This window comes from Otolemur garnettii, unplaced genomic scaffold (genome assembly GCF_000181295.1).
Source record: "Otolemur garnettii isolate 467f Iridium unplaced genomic scaffold, OtoGar3 scaffold00001, whole genome shotgun sequence".
Lineage (NCBI taxonomy): Eukaryota > Metazoa > Chordata > Mammalia > Primates > Galagidae > Otolemur > Otolemur garnettii.
In genome coordinates, this window is record NW_003852396.1 from 37515275 (window position 1) to 37543037 (window position 27763).

Here is a 27763-nt window from a genome sequence, read left to right on the forward strand (position 1 = left end):
GGCCCGTTGGGCATTGCAAATTCCTATTTTTATAGGGAATTGGTTTTTTCCTTGGAACACTGGTCACGCTGAGTCTGCAGAGAAACCTGCTTTCTTAATGCATCCTCAATACAGGGCAGTCATTCCAAGGGTCCAGAACAATCATAGTAGAATCCCCTAGAGAATCCCCAGAAGCCACGGAACTAGTCAATGTGTCCCAAGTTGGTGGCATGATAGGGCAGAGACCCTGATGATGGCAGCCAAGAACCCAAACCCAATTTCTCGACTTTTTAGGGAATAATATTTCTTATTAACCTGGAAAACAAAGGAAGAAAAGCAGCGAGCAGGTGTCAAGCCTGGGTGGAGTTTCCTGTCCTCCACCCAAGCAGGATCCTCAGCAGCGATGCAAGTCACCACATGTGGGAGACAGAGCCCTGGGCCAGGCTGAGTGCTAGGAGACCAGGCTCCCAACCCAGGCCAGCTTCAGTGTACCTGGCTATCACTTCCACTCTGGGCCTCAGTTTCCCCAAAGTCAGCTCATCAGATAAGATGGTCTTTACGAGGGAGGAAGAAAAGGTCATCCCTGCCCACTGTCAATAGGCTTCCCTCCAGCCTCTTGCTGCCACTCAGCAGTACCTTTTGCTTGTTTTTGATGTTATTTATTGTCTGTCTCCCTCACTAGCCCGTAAGCCCCACACAGAGAAGGACCCCACCTGCCTTGTCCACTGGAGTTTCCATTTTGTAGCTCCCAGCTCCATGCCTGGCATATAGTAGCCACCCAAGGCATGTCTGTTGACTGACTGGGGCCTGCCTCCCTGGTAAACCTCTCTGTTCAGGGATTGGACAGGCTGCCTGTACTACTTTTGACTGCCCATATCATCTAGAGCTGCTTGCCCTACTCAGCAGCCAGCACAGGCCACACCTGGTGGCATGCTCATTAAGGATGTGCAGTGAAAGGAAGAAGTGTCCCAAGACCCTCCTCATTCATGGACCAAGCCCTGGTGGGGCATGAGTCATAGAGAGGAAAGGGGTGGAGCAGGTCAAGGGGTCAGGCGGTTTTGTGATGGGTAAAATGGACTACTGCACTCCCAGCCCCCCCCCCATTCCCGGGGGCCACCTGCAGGTGGCAGTTTTACCTTCAGTTACCTCCATAGAATCTGGAGTCAGACCAGGCCTGAGACAAATCTAGATCCTACTACTAGTTCCTTCAACCTCACACAGTTTAGGCATGTTGTTCTTTAGGAAAGCCCACTTTGCTCATCGGGGCTGGGTTTCCCCCACAGTGCCAGTGTGCAGTGCCCCTCTCCACAGAGGACGCAGATGCCCAAGGACAGCCTGTGGCGGTGAGCCGGGCCTCCTGCAGGAGGGGCCCAGGGGCTGCGCTGGAATTGAGTCCAGGCCTCAGACCAGCGGACCTAGTGCTGGTTGTATAAAGTGAACTTTCCCAGCAGCAACTCCACGCTCTGGTGTTCGCCATGAGCCCGCTGCAGCTGCGAGTGCCCTCCGCGTGATGACTCGTCTAGTGCTCAGGGCTGCCCTGAGAGGGAGGTGCTGCTGACATCCACCCGTACTTTCCCCACCTGTAAGATGAAATCTAAGTTACCTGCCCCAGGTTGTATAGCTTCTGAGTAGAGGAGCCTTGCTTCTGGGCCTGGGCATTTAGCCACCATACCATGCTTCCCTTTCCACTAGGGCTGCCCTCACCCTGTACCTTCCTTGAAGTTAGAAGTTTCTTCCTAGGACATTTTGCCTGTTCTCTCCCCCCTTCCCAACCTTGGCCGCCCTTTGCCTCATCTCTTTCCATCACTGTCTCCCTCACTCTCTTTGTCCTCCTCCCCATTATATTCTCTCATTTTCCCCCGTGTCCCTCTCTGTCTCAGTGTTCTATCTCTGATCCCTGGTCCCCACCTAGTACCTGAGCTGGCAGTTAGACCAGGAGACACAGGCCTTGGGGAGAGGGGCAGGAGAAAAGAAGCCAGAGTTCTGTAACCCCTGTGAGCAGTGCCCCTAAAGTCCCCAAGTGCAGCAGGGAGACTCACAGAACAAGAGGTGTGGCCCAGGAACCCAAGCTCTAGAAGGCAAAAGTGAACTTGCCAAAACTGCAGGAAACCCCAGTCCGCAAGAGGGCTCACTGAGCTCCCAGAGCAGATCCAGAAGGTAGGAGTCTGTAAATAAAGCCCCAGGCAGGAGAGCCTAGATGAGCTCCTCCCTGGAATGTGATTAAGTTCCAGGGAAGACAGGGGATCTAGGGAATGTGGACCCCAAACCAGATATCACAGGCAGCCAAAGGGCACCCAGATCCCCAAAGAGCCCAAACTTCCCCCGCAAAGGCAACAAGCTCTGCAAAACCAGCTGACAATCTGGGGGCAGCTGCTCGTCCTGGGCTCAGAGCACATGAGCTCAGAGAATTGGGGTCTAGGCAGAACCCATGAGTGTCTTGGGTGCTGTGCAGTCTGGGGGAGGGGGAAAACTGGTGTTTTGGGAAACTCCAGCAGAACAGAGAGTTTCTACCCGCTCTCGTGGAAAAAGAATGGTACCCCAGAATAAAAACCATTTGGGAGACTTTAAAATATCTGAATCCAAGTTGGTTTCCCCCCAACTGGAAATAGGTTTTAAAAGCTAATTGAGAAATTAGTCCCCTCCTCCCTGAGGCTGAGCCCAGGCATGGTCCAGCCTCTTCCTCTTGCCTTTGGCCCAGCAACCACCTTCCTCATTCCTGAATCTCCCCATGAGCCCTCGAGGAGAGATCATGAGGGTCTAAACCAGGGACAAGGATATCCCATGCTCCAAGAAAAGGATTCAGGGAGTGAAGGGGAGTAAGCACAGGTGAAAAGAAGTCTGATGGGAAAGTTACTAGGCAAGCTCTGGACCAAGCCAGGAGGGGAGTTTTTCGGTGCTGGAGACTAATAAGGCCTGAGCATGAGGGAGCGTGATCTGGCAGAGGGGTTCTGCTTAGCAGGGAGGTTCTGCTAAGCTGGCAGAAGAACCCTTGGCAGGATGGCCTGGCTGCTCCTGAGGGACAAAAATGGCACCAAAAGGAAGGAGCTGAAGAATAATCTACTCTAGGGGTACTATTTGAAAAGATCTGGGACACCCCTCGCCCCCATGTCCTCATGTCACAGGGACAGGAAGCTCCCACCCTCATAGGGATACAGCAATAAAACAAGAGAGTCTGCCCCAGGGGGCCAGTGCAGAGGGGTTCTGGTGAACTAGCACTCTTTTCTGGGTTTTAGCTCTGTGTGTACGCACACGTTTGCGTGTGTGTGTATGTGTGTGATCTAATTACATTCTCTTGATAAACCAGGATAGATCAGATATTTTTAAGGACCAACCCATCTTCACATCAGCTCATCTTTGTTCATCTTCAGGGAATTCTAGTTTGGGGGGTAATAGCAGATCTATTGACCTGAGGCCCAACAGCATTGGCTCCCTGGCATTTTCACCAGAGGCGATGCACAGCTGCAGCTACAAAACATCTTTCCTGAGCTTCCCCTCACTTGACACTCCAGAAGTGCTGAGGTCACTCAGTCACTCAGCATCCGATCTAGTTAGTCTGGCCATGACCTGGATCTGACAAAAAGAGCAATTGTCTCCTTGTAGAGATGAGATCTCCCAGGCAGGGAGGTCGATTCTGCCCATGTCCCTGCGTATCTCATGATGTAGGGCCAGGTGTCTGGGAGCAGACCCAGGAGGAAACAGGACTTACATGACACTACAGCAATGTCAAGGCTGGAATCAAACTTCTTTCTAAACATGGATGGTGCAATCCAGTCAGGGCATGGGGGCCATACACTGATGCCATATTCCATGGGATCTAGGACTCCAGTCAGGGTATCTCTGACACCAGACCAGTGAAGGTGGGGAGAGGAGATGAAGTCCCAAGGTCTGGTTGTGGGGGAAGGGGGTCGTGCACAGCTACGGAACAATGCCAGCCTACATCCCTACCACCCACACACCCCAGGATGAGATGTGAGCTGGTTCACGAACAGCTTTCCCTGTCCCCCTGCACCATCGTCTGTGGTGAGCTGCAGCCCCAAGGACAACCAGGGCCAGGATGATTCATGCCCTACCCTTAAACAAGCTTCTCCTATGCAGTGACTGGGAAGGAAGGTAAGACTTTTCTGCAGCCATTCCTGCCCTGCCCTGGCTGCCCTGCTTCAGGGAGAACCGGGTCTCATCCCTGCTTCCCCCCACCCCTGCCCTCCTCTGGGTTTCACATCTGCCAAGCTCAGGCCTGTGTGGCCTCTTCTTGAGGACGTCTGTGGACTGATATAGGACTTTCTGGATGAGTGGTCTCCTACTCAGGACCTCAAGATGTCCAGGATGGTGACCCCTGCTCATGTAAGGGCAGTACTTCAGTATAGACCTGAGGCCTGTGCTGGACCTGGGAATCAGATCATCACCATTTTCTGGATGAGAATAATGAGAGAACAATAATTGCGTCCGTGATGCTAGACTTGGCATGTTCCATACCACGTTGAGCTGGGGAAGCCCCTTGACAAGGTCTGGGATAGGCGGGGTGGAGTCAGGGTCTTCTTAGAAGGCCAGCTTTGCTCTTGGGGGCTTTCAAGCCCTGCCTGCCTGATTTCGAGTCTATCTCATTGTGAGTGGATTAATTGTTGTGCAACCTAGAGTGGTGAGACAAGTTAATTACATAATTACTGCAAAATGACATGTTATTTCATGGCTGCAATATGGTAACTCTGTTGGAAACAATTGTAATTGCCCAGAAACTGCATTCAAGTAGCTCCGTTATCTCTCGATAACCATGTAATTAACTTGTGTTACAACTTTATCTGCAGCAAACTCTGAAGTTAGAAGTTGGGGCCTTTGGGGTGGGCACAGCCAGCCCAGACCTACAGGGCCAGGGAGGGTCTGATGTTTGGAGGCTCTGCAGGAAAATAATTTGCTTTTTCAAGTGGAACAAAAAAATTCCTCATTATAGACTCCAGTCCTCTGTGTCTCTCTGCACCCAAACTAATTCACAATATTACATAGTCACCTACTGACAGTCTCTCTCTCTCTCTCTCTCTCTCTCACGCACACACACATACATACACACACACACTGCACCCAGACACTCTGGCTTCTGCCTCTCTGCTCTTGCCTGTGCAAGGGTGCAGCTAATTCACAGAACGTGAGTAGTCCCAAAGTTGAGAATTCCTACCCCAAGATCCTTGGCCTCAGCAGTCCCTTCTACAGACTGGGCCACTGACCACAAAACCACAGCTTGGAGAGGTAGCCTCCTCCAAGCACCCAGGAAAGCACAGCCATCCTTCCACTTCAAAGTGGAGGAGCAGGCCTGGGGCAGGGTGAGGCAGAGGCCCAGCCAGCCCAGCCCAGCCCAGCCAGAGCAGGCAGAGCTTGAGGCAATGGTCTGGCTCTATCTGCCCTGGGCTCTGGACTGTGGCCAGGGTTAAAATAGCCCCTAGAAAAGGATGGGGGAGTGCCTGATAGTGGTGGAGCCTGTCCATACAGCCTTCCCTGTCTAGGCATTGGGACTCAAGGAGCCTCTCTTTTTAATACTGCTCAGTGATATGACACCTTTTCACTTCTAGGCTCTATGCTTGGCACTGTGTCTGCAGCCAAGACCAAAACAGTACCCCTGCTGCCTTGAGTGGACCTCGCTCAGCCAGGAAATAGCTGTCATCCTAGTGCCTGCCTGCCACTGCAGTTTTGGCTGTCTCTGACCAGAGCTGAGCGTGGCAGCTTGCCTGTCCCCATCTGTCTTTCCTGCCCATCTCTACCTGTGAATGTGTCTACTTGTGTGTCCATCTCTCCTGCCTGCCAGCACATGCATTTGTCTGACCATGTGTCCATTGACTTGTCTGTCTCTGAGTCTCCTAAGTCATCACATCTCTGTGTCCCCTGGAGGGAGCTGGCTTATCCTAGGTCTCCCCATAGCTTTCTGTCCTCACCACCATGTGCTTTGTTTGTTTTTCTGGCTTCCTTCCTCCCTGGCTTCTGGTTTCCACCCCCAGGGTGAGCTCCTCAAGGGCTCTATGAATCTATGATTCATCCCCATGTCTCATTTGTTCCAGGTCACCCCCACTTGCAGGATAGCATTGAGATACAGAGTGGACTGAGGTGACTGACTGAATGGAAGCCTCCAGCCTACATGGGCCAAGCTGAAGGGAAACACAAAGATTGTTCTCACTCAGTCAGAAAGCAGAAAGCAGGACCCCAGGCAGAGACTACTAATGCCATCTATCACCCTGAAAGGGATGAGGGATTTCAGCACGGTGCTCCCATGGTAGGGGACACAAGCTCTGGGGTCCTACTGCAGAGGAGATTGGAGCTGGGTCCCCATCTGGGCAGTTTGGGGTCTCAATGAGAGAATGGACCACAGGAACAGAGTAGGAAAAGCTTCATCTTGCCCCTTTTCTGGGGGACCTACCTGGAACCAAGGTGTATGCTCTGCTAGGAAAGGGAAGGAAGCCCAGATCTCACCTTGGGCTGCAGGATGGGGGTTCTGAGTTGTCCCCTTCTAGTATTGCTCCCCTAAAGCCAACCTGTTGCTCCCCTGTTGAGAAGAGCACATGCCAGAGGCCAGCACCCTCTCCATGACCTACCCTTGAGGGGTGAGGGGGAGGGGGATCCCAGGTCCGTGTCAGTCATGTGAACAACGCAGAGTAACCTCCCCGGAAACATTCATAAGTTTAATCCACGCCAGTAATAAAATCGCATTACATTTCTCATAAAATAAATGTTCCCATTTATATACAGAAGACAGACTGTACAGGCCCAGCCTGGCCCCAGGAGGGGTCACACGCAGACGGGCAGTGGTGGTGGAGGAAGGGCTGTCCCTCCCATCGAGGACGGAGAAGATCTACCGCAGCAGGAGCACGGCCAGCCAGGCGGGTGGCCAGGTGGGCAGATGGGCCTGGGAGCCAGGCGCTGGGTGTTACTGAACCTGGGATTCAAAGGTGCCATTGAGCTGCCCCTCCTCATAGTCCATCTGACACAAGATCATGTTGTTCTTCAGGAAGAATTTGTCTCCCACACAAAATCTGGAAAATCCAAGCAAGAGAACAAGAAGCCATGGGAGGGGTCCCAGCAGGCAGCAGGGGCTCCAGTCAGGCCCCAGCCCAGCCCAGGAGATAGGACATGAGGGAGGCAGTGATGGGGAGTTTGTTCCTTGAGCTTTCCAGAGGGGATTCCCAGAAGTCCCACAGCAAACCTGGTCAACTAATCCTGGGTCAGCCCAGCCCACAGCCAGGTCCCCCTGGGGTGATAGGACAGACGGACAGTCAAGCCTGGGGCACAGGCCTCCAACAGTCAGGTCTCCTGTGCAGGTGAGCGTGGACAAGGTGGTGGGGAGGTGCAGGAACCACTTACTCCAGTCCCAGAAAGGGAGGAAGAGAGAGCACAAAGAAACAGAAAAGACAGAAGGGGGGGGGGGGAGAGATGGAAAAAGGCAGAGATGGGGAAGGAGGGAGAGAGAAAATGGGTGCATGTTCTATCCCTCTGTTCCTCTCCCCAACTTAACAAAGGGCACTCTTCCTCCTAACAGAATCTGTGGGTTATCTAGGGCATCCTATCAGGAGGAAACCCTGTTCTACCCTCTCCTCTGCTTTCTGAGGAAGGCCCTACTTTGGTCCTCTCGTCCTCCCCAAGTAATGGACAATTCTAGTCCTTTCCCCAAAGATGTCCCCAGGTGGCTGAAGCCTGTAGTGAGAGGCCCTGGGATGTCTGGCCCAGTCCCAGCAGATCCCAGTTTAACCACCAGGTGGCGCTGTAACTTCACCAAGTCCTCCTAGCAGTGGGTCTGGCGGGAGCCCCAGCCAGGCCAGTGTTCCCCGTAGGTTCCTCTAGACAACAACCTCTGGGAACACTTATGAGTTCCTACCTGACCTGGGGGCTCCTGAGAAAAGGGCCTGCCTTCTGGAGCTAGACCCCAGGCAGGGCGGAAGAGCTCTCACTTCTTAGGTCCCTGGTGCTTCCCACAGGGCTAGGGCACTGAGTAGAGATCAAAAGACCAGAAAAGAAGCTGGGCTGGAACCAGAATCACAAGAGTAGGGGCAGGAATGAGTGACCATTCCCTAAAGGGATTTGAAACTCTAGGTTTGGGAACCCCTTCTCACTGGAACATATATGTGTATATATCTGCATAGGATACACATGGACACAGGGGTACAAGGATACATTACTCCAGTACATGCACATCTAAAACACATGTGCACATGTGTGCTCACCTCATGCACACACAGAACATACATACATACTTCCCTTATACATGGACATCTAAAAACACAACGTATACCTGTATATCGTGGACATTTAAAAACTCATGTACACATGCATATCAACTCCATCACGCACATGTACCCACTTGTACATGGACATTTACAAATCACATACATGCAAACAAACACTCAAACTATGCATGCACAGTAAACTCATGCATACTTTAATTCATTACCTTCACACAGAAATAAGCCACACAAATGTGTGCACGCAGTACTGGAGTGCACACGTTTGGCTATAGGGCTCAGGCACATGTAAAACACATAAAGCACATACACACTCACAACAGTGTGCACATACAGACCCCGCATTCACCCGCACACCTCCACAGCGCGCCTCCCATCCCAACAGGCCTCAGGCTGGTGTCTGGTGAGGGTGTTAGGCCTAGCAGTGTAGCACTCACCTCTGGTTGCAGAGCTGGCAGGCGAAGCAGTCAAGGTGATACACATTGTCCCGGGCCCGCATCACCATCTCGAAAGCTGGGATCAGTTTGCTGCAAGCAGCGCAGTTTCCTGTGGTGCCAAAGAGCCTGCAAGGGAAGGGTACAGAGGACTTGGGGGGTCTTCCAGGAAGCTAGGGAGCCAAGGGCATTTCTTCTACCCAGGACCCTGCCCATCCGGCTGCCTTAAGGGCTTAGCATGTGGGCCTGGGCAAGGGGGTATGGGCACTGATAGCAGCATCTAATTCTACCAAGAGACCAGGCTTCAGATAAATCAGCACACACTCCCAGGCAGAGTGTAGAGGGAGTCAGAAGTTGGTTGACACTGCCCATCCCAAGGCCCCCTCCCAGGTTCCCACTGGGGTCCCACAACCACCTGCAGCCACCAGGAGAGCTCTGGGCTGGCTGCAAGCAAGAACTCCAGCCTCACACAAGCCTGAATTTTAGAGGCTGTGTGTCCTTAGGCAAGTCACTGAATCTCTCTGAGTTTCATTTACCTCAACTCTAAAACAAAGACAGAAATACACCCTGCTTTGGGTTGTTCGAAAAACTGTTGCAAATTCTCCCTCCCAACTAAGCAAATGCCCAGGTAGTGTTTACTACATGTCAGGCACTATTTTAAGTGATTAACTTCACAGAGATTAACTCATTTAATCCTGACAACAACCCTATCAGGTAGGTACTATTATTATTCCTCCATTTTTAAGGTAAGAAAAATGAGTCACAAAGAAGTATACACCTTGCCAAGTCACAGAGCCTTTTTCAAGAGAATATGTTCTAAACCACTACATGGACTCCCTCCTTCAAAATTACAGTGTTTTATTAAATCCTTTTTTTGCTTAAAAACTCACTTTATCACTTGCCTAAGTTCCTTTTTCCTTTCTCTGAACCTCAGGTTATCCTTCTGTAAAATGGAAATGCTGGACTTTTGTAAAATGAGGATGGATGATCTTGTTCAAAGATGTTTCTAAAACAGAATTGATGCCCAAAGGAAGTTTTAAGGACATCTGATACAAAGACCTTGTTGCATTCTTAGCTGCTAGCTGCAAAGCTCTAGGGTCAGGGAGTTCACTCCCTCTCCATGTAGACCAATCCTTGTCCCAATGGTCTAAGTTAACCAGGCTCTTTCTTGCATCTTTGCTGCACACTGGTGGGGCTGAAAGGCGGGCAGGAGGCCCCTCTAATCCCCGATTTGTCCAGCTCAAGCTCAGGCGCCTGCAGACGAGCTTGGCTCCATTATTCATCAGCCTGAGCTGCCTGGTGGCTCAGATTAAGGCAGACAAAGGCTGGGCCACAGCATCTGCCTGCCAAGAGGGGCCTTTCTTGCCACCAGCTCAAAAGGCAGTAGTTTCAGAGGTGCAGGCCCTGGACAGCCATCATCCTCCAGGCTGAGAGCTCAAGGATGCCACACTCCTACCCAGCCCACTGGCCGAGATGGCTCCAAAAGTCATTCCTTGCCTCTGCCAGAGCACAGGAAAGTACTTTCAGTTCCTAGTAGCCAGCAGGGCCCAGAATGTTTGTGGGTGCTTGGGCTCTCCCAACAAGCCCATCCTGCAGCACGGGCCTCCCTCTCCAAGTTTTGTGGAACTATCAGGCCATCAGCCACCTCTCTCTAACCTGGCAGGTTCAGCCCCAAGTGATGCCCCAAACCTCCAGACTTGGAGGCCCCTCTGGGTCCTAAAAGTGCTAATCCCCAGGAACATCCCTCCTTATTCCCTCCTCCAGACCTTAGCCCCTCCCCTCCAGCCCTGGCCAGGAGCACTAAGTCACAGATCCTGTTTCATTGAATCACTTTTTAAAATTCCTGCAAAAGGCAGGAGTTAAAAGAGAAGATGCAAGAGGTAAGTCTGAGGATCTTCTGGGAAGTAGGGGAGTTTCCACTGTAATCCCCTACCCCATATGCCCAGTCCTGAGCCGAGGGATCTCCATGAAGCCCTTGCCCCGACCTGTTAATTAACGCAATGGGCCTTCCTTCCACAAAGGCCCAGCCACCATCCAGCAGCCTGCAATAGAGCCAAATGCAGGCACTGGGCCTCAGCCAAGGACCTGCTATGTGGCCTCCTTCCAGGCTTGTTGATGTCATAAATGGCTAAGGGAGGGTTAATTGGGGGAGGGGCCCCCAGGGAATAGGACCTAGGTTTGGGGAAGGTGAGTTAAAGCTCTAATGAATACAAGGCAGGGAAGCATTATTCGGTCGCCACTCCACAGAGGAGTAAACTGAGGCTGGGAGAAGTCAATGCAAACCTGGGTCTTTAAGCTCCCACATCAGAGGCCCTCTGCTAGGCCCTCCAAGGACCACTTGGAGAGGGATGGGTGTTGGGCACTGGGAGGGTGGGGAGATGCTATCAGAGAAGAGGCACGAAAGTCAGAGCTTCTCCACCTGTTCCTCAAAGGCCCACTGAATGTCCCCTCCCAGTTCTAGGAGCAGGGAGTCAGAAGCACCCAGAAAAGGCAGGGCCAAAGGCGGGCTGGGGCCCTCAGAAAGCTGATCTCAGGTGCCCATGCCAGGCACTAAGCTCAAGAAGGTAAAGACATGGGCCTGCCCTCAGCCACCTCCTCTGGTGTCTGGGCAGGCAGGGTAGGGGCATGATGGTCAGGAATGAGGGGGCACATGGGCCACACATAGAGAGTCCTGGGTCTACAGCCAGGGCACAGTCATGCTGGGCCTCCAGGGATGGGGGATGTCTGAGCAGGATAGGGCCCAGGCAGGGTAGGCGGCAGCAGCCCACCTCAGGTAGTCGCGTCGGCACAGGATGAGATTGGCCTTGGTGTAGAGGGTGGAGCCCACCTCGCCCAGGCGGCAGTCACAGCAGGCACACTTGAGGCAGTCTTCGTGCCAGTACTTGTCCAGCGCCTTCAGCAGGTAGCGGTCTTTGATCTTGCGGTTACAACCTGCGCAGCCCTTCTGCTTCCCTTTGGGCTGGACGGAGAGCATCGGCACACCTGGAGAGGGATAGACAGATGTGGATACAGGGAGGGTCCTGTGGCTCTAGGCCCCAGGGTACATCCTCCCCCCTGGAAATGGGGAAGTCACAGCTTCTTTCTGCTGGGTTTGGGGCTCCCAAGGTCCCTCCTTTTCTCCCCGATGATCTTCTCGCCTGGCTCTGGGTTCTGCCCTTTGAGCTGCAAGGCATGACCTGTTTTCCCAGCTACAAAGGTCTCTCCAAGAGGCACACATAGAGCTCTGGTCCCTGAGATGTTCCTCCCCATCCTGGTCACTGCCCCTTGTAAAGTCTAATCCAGAGAAAGCCTGAAGCTCCCCTCATAAAACAACTATCCCGCAGAGGCCCCTTGTGCATGTGGGGTTGCTATGAACTCCCAGATATATTTGCCAACTTGAGTCTTCCCCACACAGCTTATGGTTGACCATTTTAACCTAAACAGGCTACAGTCTCCTGCTCTACTCATGCAGAACTGTGGATGCCTCAGGAAAAAAACGAGGTGCTCTTAGGCCCCTCCCAGGGCTCTGGAGCTCCTGGCAAGTGAAGACAGCTGCTGAGCTGGCCTGGCTGGGGCTATGCTCAGGAACATTTCAGCTGGAGTCCAGCTCCCACCTGCTGGAAGGTGGAAAGGTTCTAAGTCCCTGGATCCTGGCTAATTCCCCTTTCCAGGTCCGATATCAGCCCTCAACACACAAGAAAGCACCAAGTACTGAGGGCAGGAATCTCAATATGGCATTCACTGCAGGGGCAGGGCCTCCCAGTAGGTAAGATATACTCATATACACCTGTGCACAGACACAGCCTGCAGGTGTGGGCACACGTGCACAGAGCCACAGGCTCCTACTCCCCTGCCGTGGGACCACAGGGGCAACAGAGAAGAATATTGGGACAAATGTCATCAGAAGTCTGTATGCATATGTGGGCCCATGAGGTTCAACTGATGAAGATGACTAGGCTTAGAGGGAAATGCAGTGGCCCTTAGGAACCCTGACCTGGGAGTGGCTGACCGAGAGTCTCCTGGGAACCCCTCATGAAGACAGTAGGGTGTGTGTGCCACCTCCCTGACGAAGGCACCCCTTCTTGCCTCTTGGGCTTTCCACCAAGACTCTGGAGACTGCTCTCCCACTGGCCCATCCCTTCCAAAGGAGCCCTGCTCCCTCAGGGCCTCTGGAGTCCTGTCACCCTGTGGCATCGCTCCCATCCTGGCCCCTGCCTGCCCTAGTTTAGAGTCTGAGCTGTTGGGCCCCTGTATTTCCTTTCACTTCCCTCTTTAGGCATGACCCTTCCCCGAGCTTTAGGGCAGAACCAGCCACTAGGACCTCAGACTCAGAACCCACAGAATTCTGGGCAGAGGATTTCTTCCAGTTAAATGCTCTCATTCCACTGATGGGGAAACCAAGGCCCACAGAGACAGAGGAGTTAGTGTCAGCCCCGATCAGGATGGCCCTCAGGATCCTTCTCTTCTCCTTGTCCTTTCTCAGGCCCTTTGCCTCTTCAGACTGCCCCTGGACAGGTGAGGGCAGAAGAGGTCCCTGCAGACTGCATGACAGAGGCCAACAGTCGCTCTCTGCCCTCCCCCTGCAGTCCCTCAGGCCCGTCTGTTAGCTGAGTTTGCTGCCCAATTTCCTTAATGCAGCTCTAAAGGTTAATTGATCTGAGAGAGTGATGGGCCCAGGATGACTCCATCCTCAGGCCTGCCTGCATCTCCACCAGCAGGGTCCAGTCTGCCCCACAGCTCTGAGGAGCCCATGGAGGGCAGCTGTGGAGCAGATACCCCTGAGGGCTGAGACCTGAGGCTCCTTCCAAGGCCTGATACAGGGAGATGTGAAGAAACAGGGAAGGGGGCTAAAATACCTGGATTTGGGGGAGGACCCTGGGGAACCCCAAGGCTGAGACTATTGTTCCTGGGTCCTATGGAGGGAGCATCCAGCCAGATAGCTATGCATATAAATACCAACTCTGAAGATCTGGGCCCAGGCCTCTGGTACAGCTCCCACAAGGCCGGTGCTCCCCTTGCTCACCTAGGCTTGCAGCAGGCCTGACTCTTGCCCAGGTGGTACTGAGCCCCTCCCTGGGATCCATACCAGTGCTGGGATCCATACCTGAGTGGCTGGGGCATCCATACTCAGGCTACACCTACCCATTAAATATGCCTCAAAATGAAGGGGGCAGTGAGGGACTTCAGCTCCAGGAGCATCTGTCCCGCTCCCTCTATTTGGCTTGGCTCCTGGACAGCTGGCCTTTCAAGCTCAGGCCCAGCATGCATGGCTATAGAGCCTGCAGCGCCTTGAACTACAGTACTAGCCAGCAATCCCATCACCAGGATTCCTGGCACCTAGAAGACCCTGTGGAAGTCATGAGGCAAACCTCCCCTCTGCCTGTGCCCAGGCTGAGTACTGGATAGGTGGGTTGCCTATAAGGCCTGGGCACCCCTCTTTTAGGCTCTAGGGAGCTCTTACAGAAGCTGCACAGCTGCTAAATGTCCCATGTCCATTAACACCCCAGGCAACTGGCTAGAGGGCCCAGAGCATCTAGACACCTTTGAGCTTTCTCTGTCAGGAAAGGCTGGGTCCTGGGAGATGCCTGAGTCAGAGCACATGTGCAGGATGGAGCTGGTGCTAGACTCCAGACCTGCAACCGACTGGCTGTAGGGTCCAGAGCAGACACCTTGGACTGCTCAGAGAGGAAAACTGAAACAATTTCTTATTTCTTACAGGAAGGTGGAAGAGCTATAGGGGTCAAACAGGACAGCAGAGTGACCCCTTCCTTCCTTATGGGGGTACCCATGCTGTGTTTGCTCTCACTGGGCTAGGCCAGGAGACTTATAAACACTCCTGGAAAGGTGAAGGGGCTTTAAGGGGGGCACTGTAGTCTCCTGCTCACTGGATGAAGACATAAACTCCCCCACAGCTACCAGGGTCCCTCACTCCTGCCTGTCTCCCCAGCCCCCACCCAGCCCATCAGCCTGCCCCCTGCAGACACCTCTTCCCTCCCTCCCTTCCCAGCCTGGCTCTGGGAGCTGAGCCTCAGGCCATGCACTTTCCATTAAGGAGATAGCATCCCTTTGCTGAAGTCCATTTGGGATCCATTTTAGTGTTATCTAAAAATCAAATCTACATGGTAATCCTTTTAATGTACTCCTGACTTTAGAAAAAAACAGCTTTGCGCTCCTTCAGGAAAGGTTTTAAAGCATTACCCAGTAATTACTACTCACCCATGAAAACACTGATATTTTACAATGGATGATATTTGCGCCTACCCGCACGTCCAGGCACATGCTCAGATATGGGCCCAGCAAAATAAACCACTTCATTCAGCCCTGTGTCACCCCAAAGTCTTGGGGTGTGGGGAGAATGACACTTGAGGAGGGACAAGTCACATGCCCAGCCCTCCCCCAACAGTGTGGGGGAGGCGGGGCTGCTCAGAGAAGCCTCCCAGTCTGACTCATCAGGCTGCCAGACACTCACCCTCAGTTCTTTAATCTGGGGGAAAGCCAGACAGTCCAGGTGACAGGGAAGAATTGCCAGAGGTCATCTACCCCTCCTACACTCCTTCTCCAACCAAGAGAAAAACCCTCCTCTTCATATGCCCCCCCCCCAAAGTGGTCCACTAGGCCAGACCCAAGTCCTCAGCAACTCTTGCCACCCATCCCAGCCAGGGTTGCTCCTCAGATCCAGCAGTTGGACTCTTCCAAACTGCAGGCCTCCAGTCCCATTGGTGCCTCCAATTTGGACAATAGCTTGGAACACTCCCATAACCCCCCAATGTGCTCAATAAGGCCCATCTTCCACCCAGAATGTCTACCTTTCCCAGGCCACTCCAGGATAGGCCCTGCAGCTGCCCTGCTGGAGTCCACTGTGGCCACCACCGGCAACTCCACCAAGCATCTGAGACCCTCCCTCCTACACAGTGTGTCCTGCTTGCCACAGCTGAATCAGCTCCCTGCAGAATCTTGGACCATTTCTCTCCATCTCCAGTGGCCTTCACTCCACTACTGCTCCAGGAAGAAATGCCTTTGTTCTGTCTATTTCCACTCTCCCAAAAGGTCAGAGTCAACAGCAGGGCTGAGGCTAGGCGTCCAGACCTTAGAGTCAGAGAGTCTAGTTTTGAGTCTGGGACTCAAAAGGAGCTGGGGGATCTAAAGCAAATCCTTTCACCTTTGTGACTTGCATCTGGGAAATGGGGAATGGTCTGGTGAAGGTAGATACCTGTAAGGTCATACATGAGTCTGGCACCCAGGGGTGCAAAGCACAGGAATTGGTAGTATTATTAACACTCACCCCAGGACACCATCCCTGCTCTAACACAGTTTCATTTGATTTTAATTTTTTATCTTGACAAAATTTCAAACTTTCAGTAGAATTATAAGAATAGTAGAAAAACTCTGATATACCCTTCACCTGGATTCCCTAAAAATAAACATTTTACCACATTCGCTTTATTTTTATCTTTTTATCTACCTACCTATTTACCTTTCACTTTTTTCCTCATTTTAGAGTTAGTTTCAGACACGAAGGCTTAAATAATTTTGATGTGTAAATAATTTTGCTAAAAGCCAGGACGTTCTCTTACATAACCACAGTACAATGATCAAAACCAGGAAATTATCATTATCTAATCTATAGATCTTAGTCAGATTTCACCAGTTCCCTCAATAAATATGTTTCCTTGTATTTCAAGACACTGACATTTTTGTAGAATATAGTCCAGTTATTTTATGGATGTTCCATAATTTGGGTTTGTCTGATACTTTTGACTGTGTAACCTTATAAACTCTGGGCTTCAGCTTTCTTCTTTGTGAAATGGGTATAAAAACTCATCTTACAGAGTTACCATGAGGAACAAAAGAGTTGCTATATGTGATATGCTTGGGACTAACTTAGCTCAGCAATCAAAGTTAGCTCTGATTAGTGCCACCCTACTCAGCACATGAGAAAGCTCCAGCACAGGTCCCTAAAACAGTGAGGGACACTTAAGGAACAACAAACTGATTTGGATGTTCTACCATAATTAAAGTCAGAAGGGCATGGGCCAGAATCCAGCTTTTCCCAAAGGACAAGGTAGTGGTCATTGCAAGTGTGTGCAGAATGAAGCCAGCCCCTTCTGTCCCACAGGCTTTTCCAGTGACCAGTCAAGTGGGAAACAGTTGCCGTAGCAGCTCAGAGGCTGCCAGCTCAGGGGCAGGCCCCTCTGGCTGTTCTGGGGAGAGCCCTAGGGCATAGGCAGGTACAGCCTTGGTATTTCCCATAATCGCTCAAATGCCTCTGTACTAGTTCTGAACCAGCACCCAGGCAATCTCTACCCTGGGCTGAAGAGACTTAGCTTAGAGGCCCGCCCAGAACCCACACAGCATGGCACAGCTGCCCAGTGCAGCTCTGGGGCTTTGTTTCCTCACCATTGGCACTCCTGCCCTCTGGGGCAGGCAGAGAGCCTGCGCACTTGCCAATGCTCAGCTTCTAAGTGCTTACTGGGAGCTGGCATTTGAACCCCAGTGGTCTGTTTTCAGGGCCAAGCACTTGGCTTGTAGGCTATGCTGCTTGGCTGTATACTGAGGTGCTAGGGAACCAGAGCAGGAGTCTATAGAGATCAGGAGACACACGGAAGGCATACAGATGCAAGTTGTACAGCTACAGGTCACGTGTGCATAGCAGCATACAAATACTTACCCATGTACATGTGATCACGTGTGGTCCATGTGAGGAGGGACTGTGTTTTATTCTCCTCACAACAGTTTAATTCTAGTACCCAGCACAATGCCGGCACATAGTAGGTGCTCAGGTAGTTGCATGGAAATACATAGCCATGCATCCAAGCAGGCACATGTATGGGTGTGCATATGCATGTGTCTAAATGTGCTCATGTAAACGTACACCCACACACAGATGCACGCACAGGCATGGAGCAGCCACATTCACGTTTACCATCTCTTAAAAGACTACAGTTACAAAAAATGGATCACAGCTTAAAATCAAGCTCTGACTTGAACAAAACCCACAAGTAAGAGGCCTGGAAATGGAAGAGCATAAGCCCCCTCAATTTTTCCCACATGGATCTACGTGGAATGTCAGAAATTACCTGGAAATTCGGCACCCCAATCCTCACACCTACTTCAGCAGCTGGAGGCTCTGCAGACCCCGGGGTCAGGGTCTCTGCTACGTGTATGGTACTTTGCCCACTAGGGCTCACACTCAGACCTGGACCTGCACAGTAGGATCCCAAACACAGCCTGCCAGCAGCCCCTCCTAGACATCAATCCCCTTTAATAAGGAAATTTGAAAGTGGAATCTAATTCTGCAGAATCTCTTTAAATCTCGTTTCCTCAGAAGTAACTTCATTTCACACGGACACATCCAGCCTTGTGAGAAGACCTCCATTTCACACCAGTTTTATCTCCACAATTTCTCGTCTCACTGCACTCCTATCCCAGGGCCTTGCCATGCGGCAGGCAAGGCCTGAACTAATAGCATTTCCTACTCATTTAGAATCAAAAGCCAACGAGAACAACTGTTGAAACGCACGGCTACAGCCACCCAGAGCACGCTCATTACAGCCGCTCTGTGCACCCATTTGCAGGCAGCATGTTCACTGGGTCAGATGAGGGAGAGAAGTGGGGGCTCCCCTGGCCTCCAGATCTTCACTGGGGCAGGGAGAGAAAGGCTGGAGGCTGGGCTTAGCCCACAACATGGTGGTTAGCTCAGTAGAGGGACTGGCATTTTTGATTCTGGCGCTGCCCCTCAAAGGGAGTCTGCAAAGAGAGGCAGGGTAGCTCAGACCTAAGACTGTGGGCCCTATAGACACAGGTCTCAGATTGAATTCTGACTCCATCATTTCCCACCTCTGCCCGTTAAATGAGGACAGCCTGCCTTAAAAGACTGAGGAATAAATTAGATAATGGACACGAAGTACTCATAACAATGTTTGGCAGAGAACCTTAAAGCAATCAGCTTCAAAAATATAGGTATATATTACAGCCCATCAATTCTATTCTTGGGTATATGCCCAACAGAAATGAGAGCTTATGTTCATCAAAGCAGATGCACAAGAATGGTCATAGACATTTTCTTCATGAAAGCCTCAAACTGAAAACAACACAAATGTTCACCAACAGTAAAACAGATAATAAATCATGGCATATGCAAATGGAAGAATAGTATGCAGCAATGAAAAAGAATGAATTACTAATACACAGTATCCAGATGAATGGAACAGCATAATGTTGGAGGGAAGAGGCCAGACACAAGAAGGTACATATTGTATAACTTCATTTGTATGTAGTCCCCAAACAGGCAAAACTGCTCTGATGTCAGAATAATGGTTACTTGGGGGGAGAGGAGATATGTTCTCAACTGAGACAAGGTATAAGGAAGCCTGCTGGGGTGCTGAGAATGGCCTGTATCTTGATCTGAATGTCTAAATTAGTGCATGCATGTGTAAAAATGCATAGAACTGAACGTTTGAGACTCGTGCATTTAGCTGCATTATATATATAAAAGAACTAAGATGGATACACCTTCAGTGTGAACTGCACGCCCCTTCATGAGACTCGCCATCTACTCAGCAGTCAATGCCAGGTGCTAAGCTCCTTATGTTTGTTACCTCAGCAAATCCTCATATGAATGAATTCTGATATGCTAAATGATTGCCCCCCTTTCACAGATGAGAAAACAGAGGCCTAGGAAGGTTTAAGCCCTTATGTAAGGTCATATAACTTGAAGGATATAGGGCACAGATTGGAATCCTGATCTGTCAGACTCTAGTGTTCAACTTCATCCAGCACATACGCCATGGGTTCTCCTGTGCAGCCTGGTTGCCAGATAGTTCTGGGACAGGGGAGTGGGACATGCTTAGAAGAGGACCTGGGCTAAGACCCAGAGGAAGAACCACCCATACAAAGTGTTGTCTCTATGCTCTGAGCCATAGGCTCACATCTTGGTCCTTCAAAAGTTATGGCTTCTGTGGGATTCTAGACAGGGGGACGTGACCAGAAACTAAGTACAAAGAGGGTTCAGGGCTGGAAAGGGAGCAGGAAGGCCATGTAGAAGCCTTGAGAGGGACAAGGAAGCCTTGAGATGGTACCTGTCCTCCAGAGGAAGCTGAGTTATTGGGGAACATCTTGGGTCCCCAGACCCAGGAACACAGTGGTAGAGGAAGGGCTCAACCGACAGCCAGGGCTTATGTGTGAAAGAGAGGACGAGGGAGCAAAGGCATTCTGGAAAAGGGCCTGGCTCAGGCTAAGAAATTGAAAGAAAATCAAGGCCTAAGGAACACACTGCCTAGTTACACGCCCGACATCTGCAGCCACCATGGTCATGTTCAACTGGATGATAATAAACCACTTCACCTCTGAGTGTCTGCTATGTGCCAGGAGCTTACGTTCATCATGATCCTGAGGTTAGAAAAATCACATCACTTGCTCAAGGGCAAGCTTGTAAGTGGCCAAGTAGGGCTACAGACCCGGCTGCTGGCCAGGAAGTGCCCATAGGTCTGGAGCAGCATCACATCTTCTCCCAAGCAATGGGAAAAGTTAATGTTCACTTGGTTGCCAAAAGAAGGCAGCTAAAACCCCCCTTGTAGGGATATATCAGGACAGGGTGGATTAAATCCCCAGAGTCCAGCATGCTTGCCCAGGCCATGTGACTCAGAGACCCCCAAAGGGACCATCTCCCTCCTGGGCAGAAGTAGGGAGCAGGAGGCATTTTTGCAGCATGTTTTGGCTAAGGAAAACCCATCCTTAGGAATGTTGCTTCTCTACAGCCTGAACACTCCATGACCTTCAAGTCCTCAGAGATAAAGGTACTACGAAGATTATACAGGTACCTCACAGGCCTGCCTTATTGAGGAAAGCTGAGCTCAGCACAACCTGGTTTGAGGCAACAGCCTTGGGGCCTGTCTGAGTCTATTCAGGGTGCTACAGCAGAGTGATATCAACTGGGTGGCTTGTACACAATAGACATTCATCACTCACAGTTCTGGAGGCTGGGAAGTCCAAGATCAAGGTACCATCAGATTCTACTTGAGAGCTCACTTCCTGACTTCCAGAAGCCGTATTCTTCCTGTGTCCTCAGGGAAAAGGGTTCCTTTTTGTATGTGTGTGTGTGTGTGTTTTGTTTGTTTGTTTGTTTTGAGTCAGAGTATCATTGTGTCGCCCTCGGTAGAGTGCCATGATATTATAGCTCACAGCAACCTCAAATTCTTGAGTTTAAGTGATTCTCTTGCCTCAGCCTCCCAAGTAGCTGGGACTACAGGCACCAGTCACAACGCCCGGCTATTTTTTTTGTTGCAGTTGTCATTGTTGTTTAGCTGGCCTGGGCTGGATTCGAACCAGCCAGCCTTGGTGTATGTGGCTGGTGCCATAACTACATAACCACTGTGCTACGGACGCCAAGCTAAGGGTTCCCTTTTATAAGGGCATTAATCTCATTCATGAGGTGCTATATCCATGATCTAATCACCTCCCAATGGCTCCACCTCCTAATGCCATCACATTAGGGATTAGATTTTAACATACGACACAAACATTCAGACCATAGCAAGACCAGAGGGAAGGCCTGGACAAGTACTGAGATTCTGCAGCAGGACCAAACAAGGTCTGCTTTTGCAGCCTTGCAGTTTTCTGTGGTTCTTGAGTGAGAGAAACTTAAAAACATCAGAAGCTGCTTATGCTCACTGGAGTCTGTCACTTAGAGTAAGGCTTAAGTTAATTGCATAATTACCAGCAGCATCCACAGACATATCAAAAAAGCAACAGGTCCAAAATAAGACATGTGATTTCCTCCCCTAACCTACTCCCTGTACCCTGACCCCAGACTTCTTCATGGCACTTACACTATCATCCACCCAGATGCTCTGGCAAGGAACTCGGTGTCATCCTTAGGCTTTCATCCTCACCCTCTTCCCCACTTCACCTGCATATCCAGAGCCACCACCATTTTTTACCAAACTATCCGCATAGACCCCCACCAGCCTCCCAGTGTTGACTACCCACAAACCATTCCCCACTTGGCAGCTGGAGAAATTTTTCAAATAAATTGGGACAGGTCACTGCCAGCCTAAAAACTCCCCTAACATCTAGTGGGCTGAAAATAGCGCCCACACTCTTCATCTAGCCTATGATCCTCATGTGGTCTGGCTCCTGCATCACCCTCCTACACTGCACTCCAGCCACACTCCAGATATCCTTCCTGCCTCAGGGCCTTTGCACATGCATGGGTGTTCTTCCCAGAACACCCTTCTCTACATCTTCATGTGGTTGGCTCTTTCTCATTGCAGTTTAAACGTCATCTCCTTAAAGAGGGCTTCGTTGACCTCTTTTTTCCATATTTAAATGGCTACCCCCACCACACTGCCTCAGTAATTCCCTTCTGAATTTTTAATCACAATTTGTAATTGTTTTACTTTTCTGGGAGTTACTTTAAGGAAAGTTATTGGTTTCTCTCATAAGGACATAAACCCCAGAAAGGCCTACTCTTGGGGTCCTGTGTGTCTTTCCCACCACTGTGTCTAGTGTTGGTGAAAAAAATGACTGCTGTGAGGCCCATCAATTCAATTCATGCATGAAGAGACTGAGTGGAATCTATCCAGATTATTACTGGCAAGGGTTTGTTGGCCAGAGCAGGCCGATTCAGATAGGCAGCCTCCCCAGAGATGGGGGCCTTAATCAGCTTGTTGCTGCCCCGTGCCACATCCCCCAGGCCTCTGTAGCTATGTGGCCTCACAAACAAAGCAGATCTGTCCATAGCAGCGCCTAGGTCCTGCCTGCCACAGTCCAGATTTTTGAGAGGCCCATTGCTGGGCTCCAGCTGGGAAATGACAGGTCTCTTGAAAATATAGACCCTTTATCCCCTAGATAAAGGAGCAGCAAAATCCTGTCCTTCAGCCTCTGCAGACCCATAAGGAACGAAGCCTCCACTCTATCCCTCCATAAATAGTCCATCCCATCCATCTGGGAGTGGCAGGCAGAGCTCCAGAGCTCAGACAGCTGTTAATGTCAGCAGCTCAGGCCTGGGAACCCTCCTGAAACAGTTCCAGTGTCCTTCACTCCCCACCTGAGGTTCCTTTTGGCTTACAGACTCTGACCAGTGTCCCCTCCCAGCATAGCCTGAGCCTCTGGGGGCCAGACTGGGGGGTAGGGGGGAGAATGGCCCCTAGAGTTTGTCACAGAAACACCCCAGACCCAGGCCTTTCTCTCTCTATTGCCTCCACCCACCATCATACCCTGGGCTGCGGGAGCCAAATCCCCAGGGCCCTTAACAGGATGCTGCTTGGAGCTGTACAGCTGCGGGGACCAACGGGGAAGCTCTAGAAACTGTGTTCCCCTGACAGCAATTCAGCAGCTCCCTGGGCACCCGCAAAGCCCATACCACCTATCTAATGAAACAGGACTCCCAAGGGGCCTGCAATCTCCCCAGAGGAAGAGGAGGACATGGACTCTCAGATGAGACTCCGTTTCACAGCAGCAGGGACGCGAGCACCAGCGCACTGAACCAGAAAACGAGAGAGTCTGGCAGGAGCTGCAGACACACCGTGAGCACCAGGGGATCGGAGATTAGGGCCCTTCAAAATCAATTTTGAATTCAAACTTTTAAATGTATTCTCCAGGCGCAAAGAAGGGACCCTCCAGGCAGGCTCAGCCTAGCCAGCTGCTGGGTCCTGCTTCCTGCTCAAAGCAGCCAGTGCCCATCTGCTAGCTAGGGCAGGGTGGGGGAGGGAGGACAAGGAGGCTAGAGGGGAGAGCCCCAGGGACAGGAGCCCCTTGGCTCCCACTGAGACAGCACTGCTGAGACAGCTTCCTGTTGAAGCCCCCTTTTGCTGGCCTGGATGAGAGGAGTTGAAGGCAAGGCTTTCAGATCCCCTTCACCCCACCCCACCCGGCAGAGGGTGCTCAGGAAGCACCAGCAGAAGCCATTTAGAACCTGGGCTTTGGAGTCAGACAGGGATTTGTATCCTAGAGGAGCCACGAGCCCCCAGGGAGAAGGCTCTTGTGCAGAAGCGAACCTCCCTTCTGGAAACCTGGTGGGAGAAAGCCAGCCATGAATGTCTTGTGATGTAGTCCTGGTGAAGTGAGAGTAGCCTGAAGCCCCCCAGAGCAAAGGGAAAGTGTCATCCCCGTGTGAGTCAGCAGGGGAGGCTGGCCATAGGCTGCAGTCTCTAAGGCATGGTGTCTGCAGCCAGAGAGCTGACAATCACGCTACCTGTCATCTTTCAGACTAACACCTGGTCCCTCAGCCCCTGCCTGGGCTCCTGCTCAGCCACATTTGTTCCCCTCAATCTATAGTCAGCTCATAGCTAACACCCTCCCCATCTCAGGTGGGTAAGCTGGTCTTTGACAAGCTTCCCTGGTTCCAGTAGCCCCTCAACCCAGACCCCCAATTCTCCAAACCCCAAGCTACCTCCTAACTTTAAGCCACACTCCTAAGTTACAAACTGAAGTGACTAAGAAGCGCTCTGTAGGTGAAAGACAACAGGACAGGTCACCAAGGTCTTGGGCCTGCAGAGGCTTCACAGGGAGCCCCTTCTGGAACAGAGGCCCACAGAAGGCTGGGGTCACCAGACCACATAAGGAAGAGGAGCCAGGGACTCCTCAGCCCCTCCCAGCTTGGGAATGGGCTGCTGGCTTGGCAAGGAAATTACAACATGGGCCTGGGTAATGCTCCTTTTAGTTACAGCATAAACTGCTGCAATAAAACGTACCTGGGGAATGTTTAGAGAAAGCACTAATGATTTCTTCCCCAGTGGTTAATAAATTCACTTCCAGATCAATTTGTTCATGATAGAGCCCGGCGAGCAGAACCCGCACGGCGGGCACAGCCGAGTGTGTCTTTCTCAGTATAAATGATTTATTATGATGATTAGCGGCACATAAACAATTTAAAATACAACACTAATTAGTTTGGGGAAGAAAGGAGGAGAAAAGTCACCCTGCTTCTCTCCCCATTATGTTCTACTTCCCTAAGTGTGTACTTTTTAATTAAATCCAAATGTCACAATAAATTTAAAGTGTTTTATTACCATTTGGGCTAACTGGGGCAGTCATGCAACCCTTTCCACCCCCAGGCATTTACTAGCTGGGTTGTAGGTGAGGATTTGGGGCACCAGTAAAGTCTGTCTACAAACTCTCCCAAGATGAGAGAACTCTCAAGACCCCTCATAGTTTTTAGCAACCATGAGCTAGAAAACACCAGGACTTCCCAGTGGACCCCCCCCCACCTCTGTTCACCTTTTTGACCAGCCCAAGCTGCTTAAACCTTGCTGTGATCAGCTCTGAAGCCCACCATTTCTCCCCAGTGGTCCCACAATATACTGTACCCTCCCCAGTCCTCATGTGCCCTAGAACCTTATATAATACCTCTGTGTGCCTGGCATTCAGAGAGGTGGAGCAATTTATCTAAAGTCACACAGCTAAAAAGTGCACTTTTGCAAAGCCCCTGTTCCTCATTTGATTGTGCATTATGCCTCAGGGCCCATATCTGGCCATCTCTGCTCTGATTTCCAGCACCAAGGATGAGGCATAGAATAGGAGGCTGCTCCGGCAGGGCCCTACCTTGCCCAGAGACACACTTGGTTCAAGGGACACAGCGGTTCGAGTCAGGGACTTAGACTCTGATAGGTCTAGGTACAAGTTCAAGCCCTGCTAGTGACCCACAATGTAAACTCAGTCAAGTCCTTTAGCCTCTCTGGGTTTTGCCTTCCTCATCAGAACTTAAGTAATAACACCCAACTCACGGAGATAAAAAATGAAAGCAAGCAGAAGTGCTTTGCAATCCCTGACATGCTATACAAGTCATAATTACTTACAAAAGCCCTTGAGGTGAGCAAAGATCAGTACTAGCCTCAATTCATTGATCAGAAAACTAAAGCCAAAGACTTACTCAAGGTTCCAATGAACACCAGGAGCCCAGCAGGGACCAGGCTACAGGCTATCTCCCTTCCAGAAGTGCAGAGATCCAAGGATGATTTCCTTCCTGAATGCTCTTGCACCATTTGTTTGAATTAACAAAAGCACATATCCTTAAACACAGAGTTTTCATATAACTAAGCAACTCTACTCCTAAATATATGCCCAAGAGAAATAAAAACCTATCTATCTAAACAAAAACGTGTACACGAATCATCATAGCAGCATTATTTACAACAGCCAGAAAGTAGAAACAACCCAAATGTCTATCAATTGACAAAGGGATAAATAAAATATGGTATATACAGTCAATGAAATATTATTTGGCCATAAAAAGCAGTGAAGTACTGACATACGCTACAACATGGATGAACCCTGAAAATGCTATTCTAGGAAAGAAGCCAAATACAAAGACCACATATTGTATCATTCCATTTAAATGAAATGTCCAGAATAGTTAAATCCATAGAGACAGAAAGAGATTAGGGGCTGCTAGAGAGGGAGGAATGAAAATGACTGCTGATAGGTATGGAGTTTCCTTTTGGGGTGATGAAAATGTTCTTAAATTAGATAATAGTGATAATTGTACAACTCTGTGGATAATCTAAAAACCATTAAGCTGTACATTTTTAAAAAATTAATTTTGTGGCATGCAAATTATAGCTCCATAAAGCTATTATATAACAAAACAAAACAACAACAAAACAAATATTCCTTTGTAAACAGAAGAAACCAGTTCAGAAAAAATTAACTTCACCTTACTGGTCAGCCCAAGTTCCTTAACTCTTGCTGTGACCACCACAGAAGCCCGCCATGTCTCCTCAGTGGTCCCGCAATACACTGCACCTTCCCCAGGCCTCCTCATGTGCTCTGGAACTTTACGTGATACCGTCTGTGTGCCTGGCCCTTCATCTCATCACATCTTCCTTCCAGAGCTCTGAATTGTAATTATTGGTTCCATTTTATGGATGAGAGGGGTTGTGAGGGGGCCAATAGCCTGTGGCCGCTAAAAGCTGCCAAGTGAGGGGGCCTAGGAAACAGCCAGCCCTCTGGAGGGGGGCCCTGGTCACCCTATCTTTGGCAGGCTGCTCTACAGGGAAGAAAGGGCTCCAGAGCACCCCTATGCCTCCTTGTCCACCTCTGATCCCCTTATCCTGAAATCTGATTCCTACTCTTCTAGCTCTGCCCACCAGGAAACTCACACCCTACTGGACCTATCGCTCTCCTTTGACCCATTTGTTTCTACCACAATATTATTGTTTTGTCTTCCTAAATGTCTCTTTGTTGGAGTCTCTGCATCCTTCAAGGATTATGCTCTGCCTGCAAATTAAGTGTACCCATGGAGCAGGGGTCCCTGCACTAGATAGCATAATGGTATGTACATCATGGAGAGGATCACAGAGAGCCTGTGAGCCTCCTGAGCAGCGGTGTGCACACCCGGATCAGAAGAACAGACATGTGGCAGAAGGAATGGCAACAAGGCTGTCTTTGGAGAGAGGGAGAAAGCACCCCTAGTAGCAATCTGAAAGGGTGACGGGAAGAGATGAAGCATGGTGGCCAGCAGAGGGAGCCAGGAACACATGGTGTCAGGGTGTATCCATCTGCCCCAGGGTCTGGAGCACCCACCAGGGTTAGGGTAGCAGTGGTTATGGTGGCTCAGGCCTCATCTCAGCAGAATCAGAGCAGCCTCCAATTCTCCTACATGTGAAACGAGCCCTGCAGAGGTGAAGGACAGCTCTGATCACCTAAGAGGGCTATCTGGCCCTTGAGGTAAATGGACACACACTCATTTTCTAGTCATGAGGCTGGTTCCATGACTCTACATGGATTTCTTGTGAAATGCTGCCTAGGGAAATTACCCCATGATTCTCTAAATTTCTCTTCCAAAGTTCTATGGGGCCTTGGGCTGAGAAGATGTCTCAGGGGCAGTGGGTGGAAGGAACAGATGCTGTGGGTACCTTCACTTTATGCAGCCACTGTGTTCTCACTGATAATTCTGCAGGTGAACATGAGCTGCTGGCTGGCTAAACACATGAAAACATTTTCTCTCTTTTGAGTTCTGTGCAGGGGATAGGGAAGATGCCCTTGGGGCCCTAACTGATGTGCGAGGAAACGGAAGCTCATCAACCAACAGAGAGGTTATGTAGTTAGCTCAGGAACACACAGCTGTGGGTGGTGGTGACAGAGCAAGACCTGCCTGAGATCTCACAATCAGAGGATAGGAGAACAGGACTGGACTCCACGGTCCCTGCTTAGCTACCT

At 50.6% G+C, this 27763-nt stretch overlaps 1 protein-coding gene across 2 annotated transcripts in view; it reads right to left on the reverse strand.

The window, feature by feature from the left end:
* Positions 1-6612: 6612 nt before the first annotated feature.
* Positions 6613-27763, reverse strand: part of LMO1 (LIM domain only 1) — a 39903-nt gene continuing 18752 nt past the window's right edge. For both annotated transcript variants that reach the window (XM_003781078.1, XM_003781077.1), the window contains exons 2-4: positions 11395-11608; positions 8630-8755; positions 6613-6989 (exon numbers count right to left, since the gene is read on the reverse strand). In XM_003781078.1, coding sequence (XP_003781126.1) covers positions 6884-6989; positions 8630-8755; positions 11395-11608 — 446 coding nt within the window. In that variant the 3' untranslated portion in view covers positions 6613-6883. The remainder of the gene's footprint in view (positions 6990-8629; positions 8756-11394; positions 11609-27763) is intronic.